Genomic DNA, 17,846 nt, shown 5'->3' on the forward strand with positions numbered 1-17,846 from the left:
TTATATATTACTGTTCTATATGGTAATGAATTTTCGTACTAAAATATATTCAAAATAATGTCAAGGCATTATTACTACAGCATAGTTTTCATTTTTTTCTGAATTAGTTAAAAACTGTACCCGCAATTTGCCATTATTTCTTCATGTTGAGACATGTCATTTTCTATGGCATACAATATATAGTATATAATGTGATCTGTGTGTGTGTGTGTGTGTGTGAGTGTGTGTGAAACACATTTTAGAAGAGAAATACATTTAGAAATATAAAAAACAAGAACAAATATTAATATATTTTAATATATAAATATTAATATATTTATGCAAAATGGGAGCAATTTTTTCATTTGAAGGTAGAATCAGCATATAATTCAAATAATTTTTCTATGAGTTAATTTTTTGCACATTTAAATAACTTGATGGAGTCTGTGTAATCATGATTGTATCTTAATTTTATCATAAATAATTAAATGCTATTAACAATTATCTATTGACTGCTATTGACAACAATCGATCATGTATTCTTTTGATCTTTTTTGTATATAAATTATTACACTAAAATAATTTATATAAAAATGTATCTAGGAATAAAATAACAACTTATAAAAGGCACATGGGTACAGCTTTTAAGCTAATCGTTAAAAATATGAAATTTCTCCTCTTTTATAATAAATATCTAAATAATTCGTGAAGTACCTAGTGTCACAGTAGCAATATGTGTCATGCCAGCATGTTTCGCTCTGTGTCGCTCGATGTTCTTAATGTTATCGATTTCGCCGACAGAATCGTATATCGTCGGCCATTCTGCAAACGTTAAGAGTGATCCTGCTTAGGCAAAAGATTTGTCCGTTCCTCATTGTCGTTTACTCTTTTGGTACTGGACAACAATCGTGCGGCTTCAGACTGTCGGTTGATAATGTCCATATCCAGCATGTTTAAAGAATCGCGTTTGGCCTGAGTTTCCATTGGACTCGTTTGGATCTTAAAAATATAACAAATGATATATAAGTATATTGAAACGAAATTGTCTATCTAAATAATAAAATAAATTTATATATTAAATATAATATAAATTTTAAATTTAAATATTAAATTTACAATTTATATATAAATTTATAAATTTTAAATTTATATATTAAATATATAAAATAAATTTATATATTTCGTTATACAAAGATATTAAAAATATATTTTAAAAAATTATTAAATGTATATATATATATATATATTTTTTTTTTTATATAACTTAATTTAATTATTATATAATATAATTTATATAGTTTTTATAGTTTTAATGTAATTAAATTTTTTTATTTATGTGTATGTAGAAACCTTTGCTGATAAATTTTTCGTTTTTCCGTCATTTCGCGGTGAGGTAAATTTCGAATTGGTGATTGGACTGGCGCTAACTGGAATTGGCGATGTGGGCGCTGTTGCGCTGCGTACAGGTGAATGAATCAAAATATCCTTTGCTTTCTCGTTTTCCACGAGTTTGTCCATAGGCAACACCGGAGACTCAGGTACACTACGATCGTCTTCCTCCAAAGAATGCAGCAACTGTAAGTTAATTTAGAATTATTTTTGTTATTTGTCTAATACGTACAGTCGACAAAAAGTTGCGTGTGACAAATTTATATAATCTTTTTATTGTTTTTATAGAAATTACAACCTTCTCTACTTCATCATCGAATTGTTCTTGAGTAGGCAATGGATCTTTTTGCCTTTTTTCCAAAAGTGTAGCGCGCTTCGCAGCAAGATACAAAGATCTTTTGACTTTTACATAAAATACCTCGGTCACTGCACGCACTGTATAGTCTGGTATAAAAGTATGACGCAGCATAGAATCTAGATTAACAGATTGAATGCTACCGACTGTTTGTGGATTTGCATTCGTGGGTGATTCGGCTAGACAACAAAATTCAAACATTCTTGTTTAATTCGATAAACGTAGAATATTTTAATTTAAGACATTTTTCATTCTTACCAATTCCAATGTTAGCGGTAAGAGCTTGCGATCCGAAATATGTAAAAGGACCACTTTCAAACATCATATTTTCTTTGCCAACTGTCACTTCGACACGACCTTCCAAAATTAATACAAAGTAATCGACAGCTTTTCCTTGTTGGTAGATTATTGCAGTAGGATCACTTTTGGCTTTTTCACGCGATTTTACCTTAATATGATAAATAATATCTTGCTTCAATAAACGTCGCAGAATCGGTTCCGATATAATATCTGATTTAAACGTATCCACAGCTGAAAAATCGCACATGATATATACATGTATTAAAAATTTAATTAAAAAATTTTTATATTATTTTTAATAAATTTTACAGATCTGTTTTTAAATATTGTTCCTTACTCGTGGATAAGTACTGGAACATCGCCAAAGTCAACTGTGGAGAGATGTGAATTCGTTGATTTTCTTTTTTCTCTGCAAATATGGTGAAATCTGTTGGCATTTTTGGACGAACCTGTCTTTTACGTTTATTTCTGTTATCCGCTGTAAAAATCAATATTCAGTATTTATTAAATAATACTTTACAGTTATACACACACACACAAACTTAAATATTACTAAAAATATTTGCCGCGAAAGAGCAATAAAACAAGACCTACTAAACACATCTGTTTCGTCAATAATCTCAGCCTGAATTAATTCCTCAATAACATCTTCCAATGTAACCAAACCAATCACCTCATAAAACGGATCACCTTCGCCTTCGTTGTTAACTCTCTGCACAAAAGCCATATGGCCTTTATGACCTATGAATAAATATGCATATATAATTGTTATACATATATACATGTTATTCTAACATGTTTTAAATTTGAAAAAAATTTTTATTAAAAGAATTATATCATATACAGACCTTCCTTGAATTGTTTAAACATTATATCTAATGTAACATCCTCAAAAATGAAATTGCATGGATTTTGATAAAATTGGCAAAGTGTTTTGAGCGGCATATTATCGTCGGGATCAACAAACGCGAGATCTTTGATATATAACATCGTCACTATATTCGTTCTTACATCTTCGTACACTGGTATACGCGAAAATCCTAAAAATAAAATGCTCTAGTTGATTCGACAAGCTTTGCATCACTCTGCAAAGTATTAATACAAAAACCTACATTCAATTAAAATTAGCAAGTCTCTTAGTTAGATTAAATGCTTATTTAATACAACATTTATCTGTAATAAATGCTTGGTTTGATAATATCTTTAGTGTTACAAATATCGATTGAAGTAAATGGGCGTTGTTAAAATTCAATTAAAATATTAATCGTACCTGATTTCATAATTTCAGACACAGTTTCAAAGTCTAGAATAGCGTTATAGTTCAACATGTATACATCTTCGATTCTAGTCATTACATCCGCTACAGTCTTCTTTCGTAGCTCTAACGCTCCTGCAATTATATTTACTTCATCTTTCTCTAAATCGTTGTATTCATTCGTTACCTAGAAAGGTTCCTGTATAGTATTAATATATCAATTTCAAATATTCATGCATTTGTCAAACATTTCTAATAATACTTTTTTATATACAAGATATTCGAATTTTTGCATGCACTATCAATTCTCAATTAAATGATAAGGATTGAGTAATTGGAATTATTCATGAAAAAATAAGGAATATGTTAATATTGTTAAATATTGCACGAAAACTATTCTGTGTAACTTTTCAACAAAGTCTACAATGTACTCTCTTTAATATATCGCAAGGCGATTCTAATTCTATTGAATTATTACTCAATCTTACCTTGACTAATTCCTTCAAACGTTCTCGATTATATACATTCCCAATCTCTTCACCTAGAACAAAATCTAGGAGTTTACTGATTGGATAGCTTAATGGAAAAGTGATTAGCATTGTCAATTTGGTGAGATAAATAGTCTTTGCACCGACGCACAATCCGTGCCTGCTGCAAGCAGCCTACAACGTAATCATATCGTATCTTTAAACATGAGATCATAAGTTTAAACATAAATAGAACAAGCATAATTCGCGCAAAAAACATACCTGCGGCGTGATTTCGCCGAAAATGACAATAGCTAATGTTGAGCAGATAATAGCGACAAACCCGGATGTCAATTCATCCAATAATATCGTGAACACTGAATTGACAAGAACGTTGGAAAACAGAATCGAACACAAAAGGTAATTTCCGTGATCTCTTACCGGCTGAATAGTTCTCGCATATCTTTTCTCCTACAACGAGTAGTGCAACATAAGTATAAAGAGAAAAGAAATGAAAATGTGGATATAAAAATCAAACTTTACTTACTTTTTCTGTGCCGGTATTGACGAGTATTTTCAATTCGGTCCTATCTATCGACATTAAACCGAGATTAAGACCGGAGAAGAGCGCGGAAAAACTGAGACAAAGGAGAATGATGATGATAGTGAGCCAGAGCGGTAGTAATGTCTTATATGTGCGGATCTGAAAATCTTGAACTATAAATAATTGTATTCCTTCAGTAACTCGATAATGTTACATCGAAGAGAGACTTTAATATAAATCTTAAATGTCACATTAATACAACAAAAGATGCAAAAAGAGAGAGAGAAAGAAATACATACATACATATATATATATATATATATATATATATATATATATATACTCACAGTATTATACTGTGCAGTGCCTTGATGTTTAAACAAAGGCACCTGGTCCTTCAGATTATCCTTTTCGTATATCGGCCGTTTCACGCATACGTAAAATGACGATCCCAGAGGAAGCACCACGCGAACGGTCGCTGTAGTTTTCTGTATATTTTCCACCTAAAAACACGAAGATGAGTCAAGTCCTTCATTTTTCTCCTCGATCATCGAGCTCAAACTTTATGAATACTCACTGGAAACTCGTCGCTTTTAATTTTATCGCAAACTGTGCCCCTTTCGGCTGGTTTATCGGTGAAGGCAATCAGGGTATCTGGCGTGATACCAGTGCCGAATAAACGGATTACCGCCTTAGTTCCTGCCCGGATCTCAGGAATCCCCTCATCGCTATGAGAGGGTTCCTTTTCGGCCGTCTCGATCCGCAATCCTTCGATATGCGAGTCCGTATAATTTTGAGCAGTGAGAGTTTCGAGATTGTTGAAGGAGAAATCATCTCGTCGCATACGAAGATGTTTTCTGCGAATAAGAGATTTTTTTAGTTAATTAGTAAATTAACTAAAAAAGTTAAAGTAAATTAATTTAACTCATTTTTCTCATTATCATTGTTGCTGTTGTTGTTGCTGTCTTTACTGTAAAAAAAAATCGGTCTCTCTCATATCTGGCTTCTCCGCATTTTTTACAGCATCGAATCTATCGTGAAAAAAATAGCAGCCGATAAGTTGCTTAATATCGTAGTGAAAAAAACCATTATGTCGAAGATACGCGAAAATCATTATCAAGATTCATACCCGAGATACCTCGTTAATCTACAGAATGAATTACGCGAAATGTGTAACGAGAACCCTTTCGTAAATAAGGCTATCGCCTTCGCAAAGATATTTAGATAAGGATATTCCAGATCGTCGATAATTAAAAAATCTGTGACAGTCATTATACAACGTGTTTGTCTCATGTAAATCGTTTAATCTGCCTAGATATCGAGTGTGTCCTCTTTCTTGAAATATCGAATATAAATAACCAAGAGGAAAAAACGCTTGTATCTTAAGCTCTCATGATTATTCGCTCGTTAGAGATTTGTTTTCCCTCTAAAAGAATCATTATTATTGTTAAAAATTATAGAAATATTATTTTTAACAATAATATTTATAAGATGAAAATTAAACAATAATAACACTAATACTGCTCGTGTGTTGCAATGCAATAATAAAAATTATAGGCCCAATAATACGAGCTAATTACTAAGATCTAAATAAAATAAAAACAAATAGTTATAGGTTCGTTTAATTAAGTAATCATCAAAAACGTTTCGACAAGTCGAAACTATTTGTTTTTATTTTATTTAGACAAGTCGAAACGTTTTTGTGATTATTTAATTAAACGAACTTATAACTATTTGTTTTTATTTTATTCAGACCTTAATAATTAGCTCGTATTATTGGCCTTATAATTTTATAACAATACTATTTATAAGACAAAAATTAAACAATAATAACACTAATACTGCTCGTGTGGTGCAATGCAATAATAAAAATTATAGAGCCAATAATACGAGCTAATTACTAAGGTCTAAATAAAATAAAAACAATAGATAGTAGAAATAAATAATTATAAGTTCGTTTAATTAAATAAGTCGAAACGTTCTTGTGATTATTTAATTAAACGAACTTATAACTATTTGTTTTTATTTTATTCAGACCTCAGTAATTAGCTCGTATTATTGGCCCTATAATTTTTATTAATAATATTTATTTTATATAATATTACTTTTGGGGGAGGAAAAAATCACAGGCGCATAATTTCAGGGTTGGCTCGATTCTTTTTGATATCTTTGGATTCGTTGAAAAATGCCGAGGATGAAATGCGTAATATTTCTTACATTGCACAACTGTTTTAGAGGGCAATAAATTTTGCGCATTCACGTAAATTTTGCGCGCGCAACAAACGTCATCGGAAAACGGTAAAATAAATACGGGTCACATACTCGATTCTATTTTTGTCATTTAACGTGGGAGCCAAGTTCGGCACATTGAATCACAGATCCGGCTGGATCGTCGCCAGAAAAGAGAAGGAGAGGTGCGCTCAATGATTAAAATCCGGCATCATCGATTCGCGCGCGCGAGTTTTGACGCAAATAATTAAACAAGATTCCTCGTCCCGAGCATCGTCCAAATGTGCGCGTCTAAAGTTGCACATTCTTCGCGTCGAGCGATAAAATATGCGTTATCGTCCCGACGTTTTATCGTCCCTCCATTCTCTTTATAATCCGACACGTCTAATTCTCCAGAGATGTTGATGACGAATAAACAGTTGTTGAAGTCGTGATTTATCGAAAACTAAACGATCTGTGTTGTTGCACCACGTTGTTGCGATAGCAAACTATCTTTGACTGCCTAGTCTCATAAATTAAAGCGTCGTTAATATTCGTGGGAACGAATGCAAAGATAATTGTGTGTCTCTCGTATGTCGAGAATCTGTGTAAATGAAGCGCATAACACTTTTCGCAGAGTAAATAATTAGATGAGAATATCAAAGAGAGGCGAATGAACTTCTCTCCTATTTCAAAATAGCCCTTTCTATTTTAAGTATTAGCAGACATAATATTGTGATGTTTGTTATTTCAAGTGGATGTCACGCTACGCGAGTTTTATCAATCTTTCAAAGATTTTTCTCCCAACACAAGACGTGTGTTATGTGAGAATCGAGGAAATAATTGGCAATCTTTCAGAAACTGTTCGACGAAGAGCGGCAAAAATTTTACGCGAGAATATGCATCTAAATATGAAAATTATATAAGAGAAACGCGATATATTATGCGTTTCACCAAGAAAAATATACTTCCCAAGTAGCTTTAATATCATTTAAATTTAATATTTAATATTGTTAGATTGTATTATTGTATTAAATTAAATTTTAATATCATATTGTATAATCTCATATTGACATCAATTAATATTACATTAATAATCTAATAACACACATTTAACATATTTATAAATAATATATGTATTATTGACACACACTTTGAATTGTGATTCAATTATGATTTGACGCGTCAAGGTTGTATAATTATCTCAATTAGAAATTGTATGAATCTCTCGGGAGATTCATGCACTTTTAATCTTCCTGCTGTGAAATAATATTAGTATCTCCCCTCAATAAAATACACTCTAATTTTATATCTTTTTTTGATATAGATATTGTCGCTATCTCTACCAATGGCTGATTTACAATTATTAGAATTATTAAGAATCCTTTTTTAATTATTTTAATTTTGCAATAATTTCATGACCTTTCCTTAAAACGTTACGTTTCACTTACTTTAGGAAATCACGCCTACATTTATCCTGTGACTCACATAATCGGATATAAAATGAGAGAGAGGAAAATACAAAGAAAAGTGACGAAGAATGACAGATTCGTGTACGAGGGAGGAAGGAGAGAGAGAGAGAGAGAAAGGAGAACCTAAATATAGATAGAGGGAAAGCTCGTTACTTACTCCGGTCGTACCGGGATTTTTATCGAGACACGATCGCCAAGGTTGCTCCATCTCCTCCCGTCTCCACCATCGTCATCGCTGGCGTTTCTCAGACAAAAATAGACGACACCAACAGAATTGGCGTTTACGGGAATCGTCCGAAATTCGTAGATCGCACGATCGCGCGCCGACGACGTCCACACCGCGTCCAGGAGAGCGTCGTCCGACGACGTCGGGCAATCGTTCGACGACGACGACCATCGTAGCACGAGTTCGCGGCCGAGACCGGCGCCCAGGAACTCGACGAGGGGGCGGCGATCGTCGGCAGCGCCGAACGGCAGGACCGACAACGCGATCGCCGACCTTATCACGGGCGCCGATTTCACCTCTGGCTGGTCGAGCGTCGTCGTTGACGTTGACGTCGACGTCGGCGCCGCGTTGACGTTTGCTAGCTGGGCGATGCACGCGGGAACAAGTAATAAAAGAATCGTTGCCGGCGCGAAACGCGAACGGGCGACATGCTGCGCCATCATACGATCACTGTGCTCTGCTGACAACTTCATTCTGCTCGGCTCGTGAGTCACTTCGGCGTGTTGTGTGTATATATTTATAACGCGCCGCCGCGACCGCGCATGCGCGCGTTCGCGCGCGCATGCGCCGAGCTCCTATCGGGAGAAACTGGATAGAACAGGTATGTATACACGGTCATGCATCGAGAGATGATCAATCGAATAAATTTCGATTCGTGAACTTGACATTGCGCAGAGCGCTCTTAAAATGTTAAGTAATTAACAAATTTCGGAGTTAAACTGAAAAGATTTGCCCTGCAAAATATAATCTGTTTAATTTAATTTAATTAATTAACTTTTGACGTATCGCTGATTTGCATAATTTTTTCAGCAACTCCTTATGGAATTCACTTTCTAAAGGCTTAAAAGAAAAAGAAAGATGATCAATATAATAAATTTCGAGATTCGTGAACTTGACATTGCGCAAAGCGCTCTTAAAATGTTAAGTAATTAACAAATTTCGGAGTTAAACTGAAAAGATTTGCTCTGCAAAATATAATCTATTTAATTTAATTAATTAACTTTTGACGTATCGCTGATTTGCATAATTTTTCCAGCAACTCCTTATGGAATCTACTTTCTAAAGGCTTAAAAGATAAAGTTTACATTGTGGCGATGCAATTTCTAATGCAATAAAAGCCAGATTTTGTCATGTTTGGTATACGATTAAAGATTATTTAATTATTCCGTATGATTTATTTATCATTATATTTTCTACGACACAATTTAATACTCAAATATGTATAATTTACTGACGAGTTGACGTACATGAATTTGACGATTAAAAATTATTAAAATTATTAAAATTATTAAAATTATTTATTTTATTAAAAATTATTTAAATTATTAATTATTAAAATTTATTATTTTTCTACCTTATTATGTATCCATATTTTTTCTCCATATTTTTTAAGCGTCAAAAGTAATCTTTTCATTTGTTCGTCTTATCGTTTGTTGGCAACACTTAAATCTAATTTGAAAAACACTTATCGTTTAATGATAAACGAATAATGAGTAGGAATTTACCTTGTCAACGTTGCAAATATACGTGCATCTTATATCTTACTGTTTATTATTCTGTTTATATTTACATCATACGTATACAATTAACAGACTACTACTATCTTTTTTATAGCCTTATCCCTTATTACAGCACAGAATATTGCAGCAATATTATTAATATTGTTGTAACACTGCAATATTGCCGCAATATTGCTGCAATTTTCTGCGCTGTACGGGATTAATTTTTACATGTAAATAAAAAAGTAATAATAATATATACAAATAAAAAAATATAAAATAACAATAATAAAAAATATAAAAAATAAATAAAAAACGTAAATAATAAAATAGAAAAACCAAAAATAATAATAACGATAAATAAAATAATAAATAAAGAAAAGAGTATAAAATAAAATTACCCCTGCATTTCACCTGCATCATGGTTCAAACGTAGACAGCTTCGCCAATTTCGAAATTCGCGCGTTTATAGCGAAACATATCTCGGTAGATGAGAACTGGGTAAATCAAAATAAGAAAAAAAATGATAATTTAACAAAAATGATATTTTCTTCTCGAGTGTATCAAGACTGCTCCCCCTCTTTTCCTCTTTTCCAGAAGAAGGAATGAATCATCGTGTAAGTGCGCTCGCGCGAGTTCGGCGTTCTTTTTTTTTTTTACGCACCGATTGATACACACAAACGAGCCTAGCGTACGCACATGGCACGCCGCGAATGTGTTCGCGACAGCTGTACGGCGTCGCCGCTGGAGGGGCGAGCGGCGATGGAGGAGGTGGGGAGGGGGGCAAGGGTTAGTTTTTAATTGAAACGCGTCTGTCGCGGTCGCGCGCATATTGCGCAACGCAAAACGTCCGCGCGTCCCGTTAGTTTCGCGCGCGCGGAAACGGTGAGTTTTTCTATAAATAGCCGCGTATTTCTCGCGCTAAGCAAGAGGTAGTGGCGTAGAGCGTAAAACGAGCGCAGCGTAGATTGTTTCGACGACGTCAGACGTCAGACGTAGTAAGTTGACGCTCGTCCTCGACTCGCGGGACACGCACACGCGTATCGCGGATTTCGTGGCATGTGAGAGAAGTAGCGTGATCGAGATACAGCGCGACGATAAAAGCGGCGACGCGACCTGGACGTCGCCCGGTCGACGATAACTCCCGGCCTCGAACGCCCGGAGAGCGTTTATCTCCTTCTTGTGAATCTCCTGATCGTTGCCTCGAATTTTTCGATGACATTGCGAGAGGGAGAAGAGAGAGACTAGAAATAGGGATCCAGCGGGAAGGATCGCGGTTGTCCTTCGGGGAGGGGACTATTTTTAGCTGTAGTTAGGCATATGCTTGCCAGCGATTCTCGCACATCTCTTTCCTAAAAGCGGTATTTCTTGAGTACAACCGTGCCTACATGGCGGGACTGTTGAGTTAGAACCGTGTGTTTTGTTCTAATTTGTTCAATACTTGAGTATACTTCCCTGTTTAGGAAGATGGAGAACGAACAGCATCATTATGAGTTGCGGAGCAGGAGCAGGTCACGCTCGCACACCCCCTTGATCCGGTCCTTGGCAGAGCCAGAGGTGACAGAACATCACTACGATCTCAGGAGTAAAAGCCGGGAGAGATCTCATACACCTGGAGAAGTAACGAGTAGCAGAAGATCTGGTTCTAGATCGCTGTAAGTAACTTGAACCTAAAGTTTGTCCTTGAATGAAATAATGAATGATATATTTTATTTTTATCTCTCTTGCATTTTCTTTCAATAATTATAGAACTGGTAGTGGTAGTAAAGTACTTGATAAAAGTATGGAAATGATTGAAGAGAATAAAGAAGGATCTGTGACAGAAAGTGTGACAGATAATCAAAGCACAAAATCTGAGGGTTCTGGTGTTACCACAAGAAAGGCAGAACGACGCTCGGAACGCCAGAGAGCTAAAAGACAAATATTTGTCAATGGTCAGAGTGAAAGTAAGGAGAATGTGTCTAATGAAAAATCTGAACAAAAGCGCAAAAGTGTTACGCCACATAGGATACTTACCAGTGATTATTCATCTGAAGAAGGGGAGAGAGAAGATCCTCCGAGTAGACCAGGATCTGCTTATGAGATTTATAAACAGGCTGGTGAATGGTGGAAGTATGTATGTTTTAAACTTCATTTCTGTGCATTACATTTGCTTCCTATTATCTTTTAAACAAGAATCTCTTCACATTTTGTCGCTAAAATATTATATAATAAAATATATATAAATAATTATGTCCATGTAATGAATTCTTTTTCTTGTGATCAGATTTGTATCTAAAACTATACATTTCTTGCCGCAAATATACAATCTTTCTCGGGAAAAGTGTTTGTAAACAATAGATTCTATTTTTGTTTGTAGATGATATCTCTCAGAGTCACATTGAATAGATATCAGTGATATTAGAATTTTGAAATTAGTTTACATAAATATGATTTAAAATAAAGGTCTTTGTTTGCGTATAATCAATAAGACTATTTGTATAAATGTTTTAGTGTTTTTCCAAAGACAGATTATACATATTCACAAACATCTCAATGTCGTTATGAGATAGCCCCGGGTGTATTAGCAATGCCCAATATGTCGCGGCGATCTATACACGCGGATGAAAGTATCATACCTCAGGTCAGTTATGAAAAATTAAGTCAAACATCACAAGGAACGACAGAGAGTGGAATTAGTGATATGGATACTGTTGATTTTAAGCAGAAAAGCTCTCTGAGTTATCCAGTAAGTATTTATTATCTTAAGTCAGTATTATTGTCCCGCATACATAACAATTTTATGTACTTCTAAAACAACTTTCTTTTTAAATTTTATAGTTTGATAACGATCATGATATGTCATATGTACCAAATTCATCAGCAAAAACGACTTTATATAAAAAAACACACATAGAACAATACAAGAGTCACAAAGAAGTAATTTATTCGCAATCACCTGGATATTCCTCAGACTTTTCCACAAGGTACATTTTGTTTTTTTCTTTTTCTCATATATATTAAAATATAACTTTTGTTCAATAATACATTTTTATAATATTTTTTATGTTAATAGATACTTGTCATGGTCAAATACTCCTTCAAGATTTATTGGAAAGTATAATGCAGCTGATTCTGATACTGAATTGGATGAGACCTTGACATCATCATCAGTCCAGACTAACCAAAGGTGGAAAATTGTGCAGTGGCTTACATATTTTACAACTTTCATTACCATTTGGTTCAAGAAAACCGTCGAATTCTTTAAATTCAAAAAAAGGCAGCATTATTATGATGCACAAACTTATCGATCTCATAATGGTACTATTGGCATTTAGTAATATAAATATGTACTTATATAATTATTTTATTCTCAGTAAATAATAAATATTATTATTGACATTAACTGTTATTTAGAATCCAAATGGAGGGCACTATGGCAAGCTTTGGACCATTATACGCACAATACGTACTTTTTCTTTGTGAGAATGCTCGTACTCGATACTTGGTTACTGAGTCAATTTACCGGCGTTAGAAAATGGCTGCAAGAAAAAAATTCGAGGATTTTATGGATTACACTTCTTCCATTACTTCTTCTATTTGGTAAGTTTCACAATCTTCTTATTCAAAGAAAGAAAAAGAAAAAAAGAACATCTCTCTCCAGACTCTACATTTTCTCATCGATCCACATGATATCTAAACCAATCATTCAAGCATAGTCAGACCAATGTCTTTCGCGGGACCACAGCACCAAAAAGGCGTCCAAACCTATCCTGGCCTTCGTCTTCTTTTTGTTTCAGGGGCTTACATCGCGCAGACACATTTCTTTACCTGTGTGGATTCTCTGCGCAATGTCCAATATGGTGTCACTGAGACGACTTATCACATCTTTAACTATATTACCAACCTAACATCTTTTTACTATGAGTTACTTGTAAAATACTTTGCAGAACTTAAAAATTATTTCATGCACCTCTTACCCAGTGTGAACGTGTCTTTGCCTGAAATGCCTCCCATTGGGTGGAATATAAAGTGGTGATTAATTGAAAAATTGATTTAGAATAGTACAATATAATCCTTATATACATATAATTCAGTTCAAATGGATGAAGATGGTATATTGGACGTTTATATATTTTTGTGCAAAATAATAAGAAAATGTAATAAGTGATATATTACGTAGTTATTACAGAAAGGTTTTATTAAACTGATCATACACAAAATAGCAAATAATATTTACAATAGACATAAAAATCTATATTTGTAAAAAAATGTGATATACTTTCTTCATCCATTTTTTCCAAAATTAACATTTGTGTGGGATTTAATGTTTTTGTTTTTATTTTGCTCCATGACAAAGTCAGTATGTAATAGTTATTATCATATTATATTTTAATCGTTTATCGTATTTATAAAGTTTTGTTAATTTCGTGTATAATATATGCATTTATCAATTTTTTTTAAATTATATTTATCTCGTATAGTTTGTCAAAATAATATGTCGTGCTAACATCGTTTTAAAGATGCTACTTTTCTCTGTGTTTTTTGTTTTGTATATTTATAAATTAAAATTTAACATCTAAAATGTGACATCTTATAATTTTTATATGCTGACTGTCAATTAACGCTTTGTTGATTTTTGTTTTTACTAATGAATTAATATTGTGTGTAAAGATTTATTTAAGATAAATATCATTTCTATCATATATTGCTGCTATATATCTTATATATAACTATATGTAACTATATCTGATATTTCAAACTGTAGCTGGTCATTATCTAGTTCACATCAGAATCAATGGCTTTTTTGTTATATTCTTTATATAGTCTATTATATATTTTATGTATTACTAACATAACACACACACACACACATACATATAATATTAAATAATTGTTGAATAAAATAAGATTATAATTTTTTCAGTTAACCACCACATATATATTTTTTCTTACATACATTAAGGATATGATACAATAATATTTTAATGTAACAATTATTGTGGATAATATATATTGTAAAAGCACGTTCATACTTAATAAAATATTTTTCATGTATACAATATTAGTAGTCTTTTGTGAATACAGTCTGTTAGAGTGATATAGCGTCATAGTGTCACAATCAAGCATTTTATGAGATCTAAATCTAAAAAAAAAAATAAAAAATAAAGTTTTACAATGGGAGAGAAGGATAGAGGGAGAATTTTATTCTACTGGGTGTTAAAAAGTCGGAGTTGTGCTTGAAAAACTTGGAACCGTGATTGCAATCGATGCCATCGAAACGGTGAGTTTCTTCGTCTATCCTTCTCTCAGTTACAATATTGTATAATAGTTCCACTTCGAACAAATACATCATGTAATTGGTGTATGTGCCATCTAAAATGTCACTAATTATAAATTATATAATTAGACAGTTATGTGGCACTAATTTTCGTATTGGAACACTGTAGTTCAATACAGTAACAGGAGAAGGAGATAATATTCTTGTAATTATCAAATTTATGAATAATATGGAATTTATTTTTCAGGTGGTTGGTGTCTAGTGCAATCTTTCTCCCTTCTTTCTGATATTAAAACTGTACCGCAAACAATGACAGAAAAATTATTAATTGACTTACAACAGGACGATAAGAGTAGAAATGTTGAAGAGAAATCGATTAATAAAGAAATACACACAAATGATTTGGTTGACAAAGCTAATTTGGATAGCAGGATAAAAATACTCGAAAACAAACAGACAAACCAAATGGTATATAAATCTATATTTTTTTATAATTATATATATAACGCTTGCTGTTTTATGATATATTTAATATTTTATGTAGGAATATCTTATAAATATTACTCGAGTTTTGGAGGATCAAAAACAAAAAGACGTTGATTTCCAGAAAGAATACAATGTAAGTTCAAGTATGCACATTAATGCTTAAGATTTAATAATTATAGAGCTCTCGAAATTCTGTGGTGTTTTCAGGACAAGATTATCAATTTGGAAAATAAATTGGATGTTGAACTGAACAATGTAATGTATAACGAGCTAAAAGTTATCAAGTATGAATTCGAGAAATTACGCGAACTCTATTCAGAATTAAAATCTTGTTGCAACACCAATGCAGAATTTATCACAAATCATGATTTAGAAAAGCACGTGGAAAGGATTTTATTTAGTTATCTTCCTGGATTTTCAAAAGAAGATCTAGTAAAAATCAGTCAGAATTTGCTCACATCTTACAACAGAGAAGGTTTCAAGTTAAAGCATAGATCATTAATCTTGTTTTAATCACATACACATGTTATTAATGTTGAATATTACATTTTTTTTATAGATCAAACAGCTTCCAATAATGACGTCGGAAATGCAAACGTTCGCGTTTCGGACGAACAGATCCGCAAAATTGCAAAGGAAGTTTTGCAAATATACGATGCGGACAAAACTGGTCAAGTAGATTACGCTTTGGAATCGGCAGGTATTCTATCACTTTAATAAATTAGAGAAATAATGGATATATAAATGCATAATATTGCAATAAATAAATTTCTTGTGTTTGTACAACAATAGGAGGTCAAATCGTTAGCACACGATGCACTCAGCGATACGACATAAAATCGAGAGCCTTCACCTTGTTCGGTTTCACGTTGTATTACGAAAGCAATAATCCGCGGACGGTAATTCAGCGGAATCCGATACAACCTGGTGTTTGCTGGGCTTTCCAAGATTTTCCCGGGTATCTCCTGGTACAATTGCGAAGCGCCATTTATGTAACCGGTTTTACTGTGGAGCATGTTTCTAAATTGATCTTGTCGAGTGAAAATATGTCAAGCGCGCCCAGAAAGTTTAATGTCTGGGTATGTAAAATAGTCTCTCTTTTATATATCAGAGAATGTCTTTCTTTTGTTTCATATACTCATATTTTTTTCACAGGGATTAACAAATGAGAATGATCCTGAGCCTGTAATGTTTGGTGACTATGAATTTACGTATTCTGATGATAACTTACAATATTTTCCAGTTCAGGTAAATTTCTAAATTTTTATTTTTATTATTATATGTATAATTTTAAGTAGAAATTTTTATTTATTGATATTTATCTCTACAGAACGCAGCAATCAATCGACCATATGAATATGTAGAATTAAGGATACACAGCAATCATGGGCAGCTGGACTACACATGTTTATACAGGTTTCGTGTTCACGGAAGACCAGCTTAAAAATTAATCGAATCAAAGATTCCTCCTCACACAAAACGTTCATAAGATTGTTTAAAGCAATAGTGAGAACAAACCACAACTCTTTTTTGACATGTGCCTTTAACTACCATTATTAATAAACGCAACAATTGGCGTGATTTATCATAGCACCTGTAACTATATTGTGAATAGATGGACTATTTAATGTTTTTGTAGTAAAGATTTTTCCAACAAAGCAAATCGTTTCTACAATTGTTGAAACGCATTGAAAACATTGTGTATATACACATAAAATAATATTAGTAATTTATACAAATGAAAAAAAGATTGTGTGCATAATTAACATCAAATGGAAAACAATTACATGAAAAAACATTCATAAATGTCGGCCTAATGACATTCTAAAATATCGCTTATATAAATATCTTCACTCTATGGCCTTGCTACAGTAGTTCATGAAGTAAAAGCGCCTTTAAAAAAAGCACAATTTCTCATAGGAATAAGAAATTAAGAGCGAAATAGATATTAAAAAATGAAAGAGAATGGTGTCACAAGTTTTAAGATTAAGAGAATATGCAATTAATTATCATTATTCTTCATATCATATCAATTTGATAGCATTACTTAAGTAAGACTGACACTTCAAAAGTTACCCCAAAGCTGAGTGTGAGTCATAATATTTGTAACTCGACAGTACAAATTGTAAGGAACCGTATTATTAATTAATTTAATTTTTGTCTTTAGACTTTTACAAGAAACGATTTTTTTCACAGCAAAAATCACTCGCAGCACAAAAGCAGCAAGTAGCTGAAACACTCACTTATTGTTTGCTATATGAAGGAACTCTGGTTCAAGTTTCGATACAACATGAAAATTCTCTGCGATATAATCGCTCTATCTCCCCTTTTTTCTCCTTTTTTTCCACTTCCCTTGTTATATTCTATTGATTGTTAATATACCAGTAGATATATCACCTGCTAATT

At 32.9% G+C, this 17,846-nt stretch overlaps 2 protein-coding genes across 7 annotated transcripts; one reads left to right on the forward strand and one right to left on the reverse strand.

Annotated features, from left to right (window-relative positions):
- Positions 1–344: 344 nt before the first annotated feature.
- LOC105252945 (metal transporter CNNM4) lies at positions 345–8,690 on the reverse strand. The gene is made up of 14 exons (XM_011260640.3): positions 8,127–8,690; positions 4,867–5,146; positions 4,637–4,792; positions 4,293–4,448; positions 4,028–4,216; positions 3,767–3,940; positions 3,294–3,465; positions 2,872–3,063; positions 2,618–2,764; positions 2,361–2,501; positions 1,982–2,254; positions 1,667–1,902; positions 1,330–1,554; positions 345–978 (listed from the first exon to the last, which is right to left on the reverse strand). Exons 1-14 carry the CDS (start codon positions 8,666–8,668, stop codon positions 811–813), a joined length of 3,051 nt encoding a protein of 1,016 aa, XP_011258942.2. The 5' UTR covers positions 8,669–8,690; the 3' UTR covers positions 345–810.
- LOC105252944 lies at positions 8,636–17,072 on the forward strand. 6 transcript variants are annotated; one of them, XM_025406300.1, is made up of 14 exons: positions 8,636–8,796; positions 11,158–11,349; positions 11,444–11,806; positions 12,188–12,422; positions 12,515–12,660; positions 12,750–12,994; positions 13,091–13,276; positions 15,202–15,422; positions 15,499–15,573; positions 15,648–15,915; positions 16,000–16,140; positions 16,233–16,519; positions 16,596–16,688; positions 16,771–17,072. In XM_025406300.1, exons 2-14 carry the CDS (start codon positions 11,162–11,164, stop codon positions 16,882–16,884), a joined length of 2,562 nt encoding a protein of 853 aa, XP_025262085.1. In that variant the 5' UTR covers positions 8,636–8,796; positions 11,158–11,161; the 3' UTR covers positions 16,885–17,072. The 6 variants fall into 6 exon arrangements, with proteins under 6 accessions (XP_025262085.1, XP_025262083.1, XP_025262082.1 ...); XM_025406298.1 differs by lacking the exon at positions 8,636–8,796 and adding an exon at positions 10,467–10,579; XM_025406297.1 differs by lacking the exon at positions 8,636–8,796 and adding an exon at positions 10,552–10,692.
- Positions 17,073–17,846: the final 774 nt, after the last annotated feature.

The sequence above is a fragment of the Camponotus floridanus genome, unplaced genomic scaffold (genome assembly GCF_003227725.1).
Source record: "Camponotus floridanus strain SB8 unplaced genomic scaffold, Cflo_v7.5 scaffold14, whole genome shotgun sequence".
NCBI classification, from domain to species: domain Eukaryota; kingdom Metazoa; phylum Arthropoda; class Insecta; order Hymenoptera; family Formicidae; genus Camponotus; species Camponotus floridanus.